This window comes from Nylanderia fulva, unplaced genomic scaffold (genome assembly GCF_048542155.1).
Source record: "Nylanderia fulva isolate GAGA-0341 unplaced genomic scaffold, ASM4854215v1 Scaffold3, whole genome shotgun sequence".
NCBI lineage: Eukaryota > Metazoa > Arthropoda > Insecta > Hymenoptera > Formicidae > Nylanderia > Nylanderia fulva.
In genome coordinates, this window is record NW_028190368.1 from 5872022 (window position 1) to 5879984 (window position 7963).

At 41.1% G+C, this 7963-nt stretch overlaps 1 protein-coding gene across 2 annotated transcripts in view; it reads left to right on the forward strand.

The window, feature by feature from the left end:
• The window catches only part of dve (SATB1_N and homeodomain domain-containing protein dve), a 49951-nt gene extending 43817 nt beyond the window's left edge, over positions 1–6134 (forward strand). For both annotated transcript variants that reach the window (XM_085484284.1, XM_029306105.2), the window contains 3 exons: positions 3503–4063; positions 4945–5331; positions 5717–6134. In XM_085484284.1, coding sequence (XP_085340410.1) covers positions 3503–4063; positions 4945–5331; positions 5717–5893 — 1125 coding nt within the window. In that variant the 3' untranslated portion in view covers positions 5894–6134. The remainder of the gene's footprint in view (positions 1–3502; positions 4064–4944; positions 5332–5716) is intronic.
• Positions 6135–7963: the final 1829 nt, after the last annotated feature.

Genomic DNA, 7963 nt, shown 5'->3' on the forward strand with positions numbered 1-7963 from the left:
TCGGGGCACTTAATCTCATTAAGAAGTCCTCCGGCTCGGTGCTCTTGTACCTCCCGCAAGAACGCGGCGAGTGGTAATCTTTGGTAGATTCTTGCTCGCGGCCCGTTGATCCTCACCTTGAATAAATGCTCTTCCTTGATTTCGAATCACCAGTCGAGAAGTCACCGCGCGCTTCTAGTAGCTTTCCATCTCGAATCGAAGCATTTTCGCGCGAATAACGGAGTCTTTCTTGATTCTGAGTCTTCTTGCAACTTTCTGCAAAATTTTATATGCAGTAGATTTTATCTCTCTACAATAATTATATTATTTTCAACATATTTTCGTATTACAATAATGAAGCTTGATAAAATTTATTGTATTTATTTTTAAATAATTTACATATCAACGTTTGCTATCTCTCACTTCGGAAAATATCGAGAACACGTACCCTGAAAGCGCTATTTTAAGAACTTAATGAAAGAAACAACGATTATCTCATCTGACCATAGAAGGAGATTTTATCACAATGTCAACATTTTTCGACGATTCGGCGCAAAAGCCGATTCGACGAAAGTTTAACGTTGCGCGAACTAGTGGCTCTCGTCAATTCCCAGTCCCCGGCGATGGAATCGAATAACGTAATCTCGGTTATACCCAGCTAACGCGAAATTCTTTTTTTTTTTTTTTTTTTCACGATGACTTTTCGAGGGGGTTTATCCCGGCCGCGGTCCTCTCGATTTTCCGTTCAACGGAAATTGAAATAGACGCGCGATTTTTCGATACGGACAGCTCGCGCGCGCGCGCGCGCGCAAACGTGCCCTTCCGACAGCGGAAGATCTCATAGCGTGTGATAGGATTACCCTTTACTCAACCAAATTCGCAGCCTTCATCAAAAGCCCCCTCGATATCGGTACCGGAGAAGAGAGAGGGTAGGTACCCTGCCTCCTCCGGGCCGGCATTATCTAAGTGCACTCTCTTTGAAGATCCCGCTATTCGCCCATCCCCGAACTTTAATGCCGCTCGCGGTGGTCTATGATTACCAATTTTCCCCGGCAAACGTTTCCTGCTTGAGTTTCGTAGCCCGACGGCTAATGGCGAACCGCCGTGATGGAGAACCGACGTCTTTCGCGTAGATTTCGCCTAATCTCTGACGATGATGCATGAAGACGTGCCGCCGAGCAATCTTCTCTTCGTCTCTCTGCAATTTCTTTGTATATTCCTGCAACACAAAAGTGTATCTTCCCAAAAATCTTCATATTTTTATCTTTTTTTATGCTTGCGTTTTTATTACTAAAGAACTGGAAAATTTTTTAAAAATTTTGATTGGTAAGAAATTTTTTGCAAAGCTAGAAGAAAGTTTTGTAGCGATAATTAAACAGGAGAGCACCATTTTTTAACGTTTTTGTTAATTTCCAACAATCAATTTTCGGTTTAGAAATAAAACTTTGAATTAGATAGGTATTATAATGTTATACTTGAAAAACAATTGAAAGAAATATTAACATCTTTTGTGTTTCGCAAATGTTATTTGCTTATCTTGACGTAATTACTTGGTCACGAGATTAAAACCAGTTATTTCTAGTGTACATGACTCAGATAAAGTGCACAATTTGTGACGTCAGTACATTTAGGTACATCAAAGTGTTACCTTCTTCGAGAGCGATTAAAAACTTAAAAATGTGCAAGAGAAACGTATAAGCGAGTACTAAAGTACACACAGATTTTGTGAAAAATATGCTCGTATTTCTTTCGGGATAATGGAAAGTTTCGGAATGGTAATAAATACTTTTCAAGGGGCCTCGTGGGGGACGTGAAATTCGCATTAATTGGAATCGGCGAACATAAATCATCGGTGTCAACACAGTTTCAGACAATAAAAAGCAGCGAAATCTATTTTGGATCCTATTTAGCTTGAAATGTAGAACAGTGATGTAACAGACGTCGCCTGATATATCAGGATTAGGGCTTAACCATATTTATAGCGCCACAGCGACACACACATATGATTTATCTACTATATATTTTTACAAAATTGTTCTACATATATATATCCCGAAATCTGATGGTTTTCGTTTTTACATAAATAAATATATATATATATCGTAGAATAGCAAAAAGATCAAAGAGAATTTGACTTTTTTATAAAAAAAATTTCACGATGCAGCAAAGGCTTACGATAGATATATCCTTATTAAGGTTCCACGTACAAAAAAGTCGAGACAATTATAGTCTGATTAATATTTAAAAAATGAAAATGGAGTAGAGAAAGAAAAGAAGAACAATTTTCGTTCGATTATATTTTTTCATAGGTCAATTTTTTCTTACGAAAGAAATATGTTCACAAAAAAAATTCGCAAAATAGTCCTCGATTTTACGCGTTGCTAATTTCGCGAACATGTTACGATCCCGCAAATTGTTTGATCGCGGTCCCGTGATCGCGATTGATTTATCACTGTTCTACGGATCAGTCGATTGCCTTGTGTGTGCGTGCACAATGACTCTTGAATAATAAATACAGTGTAAATCAGCCTCAAATATATCGCAACGTCGTCAGATAAGCCGGTCGACGGCGCGTACCAACTGTTTGCCGAACGATTTCTGAAATCTCTGCGAGCGCCTGTCAGACTCGCGCCTTAGACCTGCCTACCTGGAGTGATTAAGTGCGGTGTCGTAAAACTGAGGGCGGATGAGAATTCGAGGAGGTGACACTCTTTCTCTCTCTCTGTCTCTCGAGCTGTCGCGGACGGATAATTGTCTTGTCTTGATAATATCTGACGTGCCATGGATACACGACGGATTACCGCGTTATTAAGGTGGCGTCGCGCGCTTGATATCCTCCAGAGCCCGGAGATGTATTTGTTCTTATAAATCATCGGGGCCAGATAAGGCTCGCGCGCACTGCTTCCTGAGGCGCGAAACTTTTCCATAATCTGTCATCTTAATGCCGTGACGACGAAGACGGCGACAAAAGTGACGCTAATGACGACGGCGGCGCCTGTCCGCGTCAACAACCGACCGGATAAATCGATCGTCGAGAGAACGAATTTTAATTCGTGTAATAAATCTGTTCCGGGAGTTTCGATTTATAGTACTCTGCTTTTTTTCTCCTCTTCCTCTTGTTATCTTATTGTTAAGGCTCCTTTAAACGATCTGTAATTTCGCGACAAAATTCAAGACAGGATTTTATCTACAAATTTTATGTGTCGCGTAATACAGAATGCGTCATATCTATACAAATAAAAATATATCACGATGCATTAGAACATGTGACGCGTATTATAAATAGAATTTTATAATCTAGATTGTCTAAAGAAGATAATACAAAAAACATGAGGAAAAACACGACCCACTTTCTTGATAGTTCCTTAACTATCCTGTAATAAAAATTATTAAGTAATAAAAATTCTTTGTAAAATATAGAAAGGCACTATAATGGAAAAGCGAAAACAGTTATAAATCTATTAATTGGCAACTCAATAAAGGAGAGCAAGATTCAAAAAAATCTGTATCGCTTCCCTTGCAGATGACTCTGCTGTCCCTCTGCAGAGGCGGCAACGACCTGTCGGAGGAGACCAAGAGAAACTTCGAAACGTGGCTGCAGCAGCAACAGATAGGTCTCGGTATAAATCCCATAGCGCCGTCTTCTAACCACCATCATCATCATCATCACCATCACACGCAGAGTCCGCAACCCGACAGCGGCGGCACGATCGCGCCCAGCGCCGGCGGCGGCGGTTCCATCGGGCCGCCGCATCCGGCGTTGCTCCAGTATTCGCACAAGACCAGGATGAGGACCAGCTTCGACTCGGAGCTCGAGCTGCCGCGCCTTCAGCGCTGGTTCGCCGAGAACCAGCATCCGTCGCGCGAACAGATACAGCACTACGTCGCGGAACTGAACTCCCTGGAGTCGCGACGGGGCAGAAAGCCGCTGGACGCGAACAACGTCGTCTACTGGTTCAAGAACGCTCGTGCGGCGCAAAAGAGGGCCAGCATGAACGGCTGCAGCCCGCCCGGGCTCAGCCCGAGAGGCGCCAGCCTCGTCAGCGAGGATTGCACGGATGAGGAAGAGGACACCAGGCAGCAGGTACGTGGTTCTGAAGAGGGAGAAACAGAAGGATCGAAGATAACAGTTTGGTCACCGAAATATTATTTCAGATAAAAATCCTTAAGGTTCGCCAGTAATAATTAATAAAAATCTTTCCTCAATGGTAAAAGTCGACCAAACTGGCAATCATTTATTGTAGATCATTAGTTAAAATACAACGTTTCGGCTGTCATTGCAGCCCTTTTCAAGTATGGTAAATCTATAAAAAGTTACATAAAAATAATTCTAATTTTAATACATTTCATCGCAACAATTAATTCATAAACAAAAAAATGTTACATACCAAAAGTAAATGCAAAATAAATTAATACAGTAAATCAAAATCACTGCATACCTCCGACAACATTCACCATTGTTTTAACTTTTAGTCCCGACGGTTCTTTTCGGCACCTTTAATCCCGACTCATGGGTCGTTTGCGTCTTTGCGTTATTTGGATTAGTAAAAACGCTTTAAAAAATCTGAAGAAATTCATGGAGCTTCTTGCAACCTTCAACTTGAAGTCCCAAATAAAGAAAATTATTTTTTTATATAGTTTGTTATTAAGAAATGGAGGTACCTAACGGAGGTACGAAATTTCGTTTGGGTCGCAAACGACCCAAGAGTCGGGACTAAGGGTTAATGAACAATGTAAAATTGACAAAAGTAAGCAAGAAATATTATTTATTGATTTATTTAATAAACGGAAAAGTTTCCCTTTAGCGTACAAAGGCAACGACACAAATAGATATGAGGGAATTGAATTCGAGTTAAGAAAATTGAAATTGAAATGAAGCTTTCGAATTATATTGCATCCTGAAATCAGATAAGGTAAAAGAAATCTCTCGAAAGAGCTCAAGTGTTCTAACGAATGCTTTCACAGTCGACGTCCGGGTCTCCCTGTCCACCGAGCAGCCCACCGGTCGGTCCTCTATCGTTGACCACGAGACCGGAAGACCAGCAACAGCCGCCTACGTCGACCCCATCCTCGGTGAAGCAGGAGGACGCGAGGGTGTCATCCGGTTCCGAGGACGACGAGACGAGACACACGGGCCCGATCCCGCCGGGATTCTCCCTGGTGCCGAGCCCCATGTTCGGCCACGGCATAATGTACATGTCGCATTATTTGCCGCCGCGCGGGCCAGCCGGCTGTCCCACCAGCATGCTGGCCGACGAGAGGAGGAAGAGGAACCGGACGTTCATCGATCCCGTGACGGAAGTGCCGAGGCTCGAGTATTGGTTCAAGCGCAGCACACACCCGAGCCATGCGGTACGTATAAATCACCGTCTCTCGTTATCGCAATCATTTGTCTTTCCCAATATTAACGCATTAACAGCGAGAAATTTCTATTGGATTAATAGAGCGCAATTGTAGATATAGAGTTACTCTCTTGCGGTAGAAAATATTTAATTCTACAAAAGTAGAACAAAAGACAGGTATTACATGTAAAAGTGAATTCTCTATTTTATGGTATTTGTACGCTATTTAATTCGCTTTCAAAAAATATTATTTGAATTATTAAATTAGGCACAAGTGCATCGCGCGCGTTACTTGAAACTTTCCTAAATAATTTCGTTGAAATGCTGATGTGTGTATCGGCTCAGAAATTCGGCTTCGGTATGCTGAAAAAAAAATTTTTACGATCGGTCCATAGCTTATTCTCTCGTACACGGAGGAGCTGAACAAGATGCCGTATCGCCAGAAGTTTCCGCGTCTGGAGCCGAAGAACGTGCAATTCTGGTTCAAGAACCGCAGGGCCAAGAACAAGCGGCTGAAGATGGCTCTGTTCGAGGGCGAGTCGCCGCAACAGCATCCATATCACGCAGATTAGTTAATTTCCTTAAAATAATTAGAGGGACAGAAGCGCGTGGAGCGAACAACGGAACGCGCCGAAATAAAGGGAAATCGTTAATCGACCTGTTACTCCTTACTATCGTTGACACGCTGCGTCCTTAACGCTAACCGGCCGCAGCTCATTCATTGTAATTATCACGTAACAATTAATATAATTATTATGGACTTTCATGAATGTAAATACGAGATGATGTCGAATAAAAAATATACGTCACCAAAAAATATATAATTGAACATCTTTCCCTTGTGTCCAAATTGACAAAACACATTTGAAAGAGACAATTAATATTTACGATTAATTTATACATCATAATTATACGTTTCAACTATAACAAATATTGGATCATTAAAATGTCCAAGTATTGAATGAATGAGATATTATATTTTAATTTATTATTTTGTCGAAACTTTTCAGTGAAGCAGCATATTTGTTTTTCGAAGATTTGTCCTCTTCGAAGATCAGGTTTGTCCTCTTGCGGTTCTCTCGCAAGAAGATCGAAAAATAAAGAGCTTTAAGAGAGATATGATGCCGTATCCATTCGTTCGTTTGTCTTGGGACGAATACAATAAGTCGTCGAATGGTGAGTTTCACGAGTCCTTTCGTAGAGCTCGCGATACATATACGTATGTGTGTGTGTATATATGGTATGTAAACGAACGATGTTGCGTTCATACAAGCGCGTACAACGATACTGTCTCCAAGTCTACGAATGCACAAAGCACAACCGCCCCGACCGAAATCTCGCAGCTAAGATAAGACAGCCGAGCTGTCATCGAGTCAACCCTAACTCAAACGTCACAATAGTCAATGAGTCTTTCTCTAAAAGCGACGATATACTATCTATCTTCTCGCGTTCGCATCACTCGCGAGAATTTCACGGTGACGAGGTACGACGAAGAGATTTAATAGCAAATAAAACGAAAGCGTAATTTGTGTCTGTAATATATAAAAAAGAAATCCATCTCTCTCAGAGGAATATCCGACATTTTTTATCACGTATATTTTTATCGATATATCTCATTCTCGTCAAATATCATCGAGTTTTCCTTCACTTTGATTGTTCATTTTAATGAGCTGCAGGATTTAAGGACGCTTCTTCCGCTGGTAGATTTTCAAAGAGCAAGGCGGGATCGGATCCTTGTAGCTATTTCGGATTTTCGAGACAAGTTACTCGGCTACGGCGCAAGATAGAAGACTCTCGGCGTTTAAGTACGTACTAGCAATGTGCAAAGATGATGTTGCCAAGGAGGGGGATATATCGTTGTCATCTACGAGACGCACACCAGGATCTGCCGTGGGCCTGCCGCGCCCGCGGGGTCGTCCCGGATTTAATGAGGATAGGCGGATTTGTCCAATTAAAACGTCTTACAAGGATCCATCCGGGTCGGCGCTCATTCGCAAAACATCGAATCTAGACTTTGCCGCAGCAGCGCAGCCTCTTCTTATCCCCGTGCTATACAGGTGCCTTTCTACCGTTATCCCTCTCTCGTTATCGTTATCGGACTCCGCCTTCCGAGCGAAACACGGGAGAGGCAGACGAGGATTTATGGAACTTGTTTCGAGTGCTGTCGAAATCCGCGAGTGCAGATTTCGCTACGTCATCGGACAAAACGCAATTCATGAGCAAAGGTGAGCGGATTTAAGTTACATCATTAGCAGTCTATTAAAAATAATTAAAGAGTCACATTACTAGTCGCAATATTAGGACACAGCGTTTACTTTCGATTACGTACATTATGCAAAGCGAAGAAACAATTTCTCTAAAATATTATATTTTGTCAAAATATTAATAAAATTATTTTTAATTAATTTTTCTGCATAGAATAACGTTAAATTTTTTTTAACAAAGTTATATTTTCTTTATACGAAACATTTGTAATATTTCTCTTCAACTTTTCAATTATTTTACTAATCCTCGAGTTTGATATACAAAAGTGCACAATTAAATGATAATTTATTTATCGTATTCTTGAAATTTCGTTTCTTGATACGACTATCGAGATTCCTCATTCTGAAGAAAATGAAAAAGAAAGATTGGTCGATCGG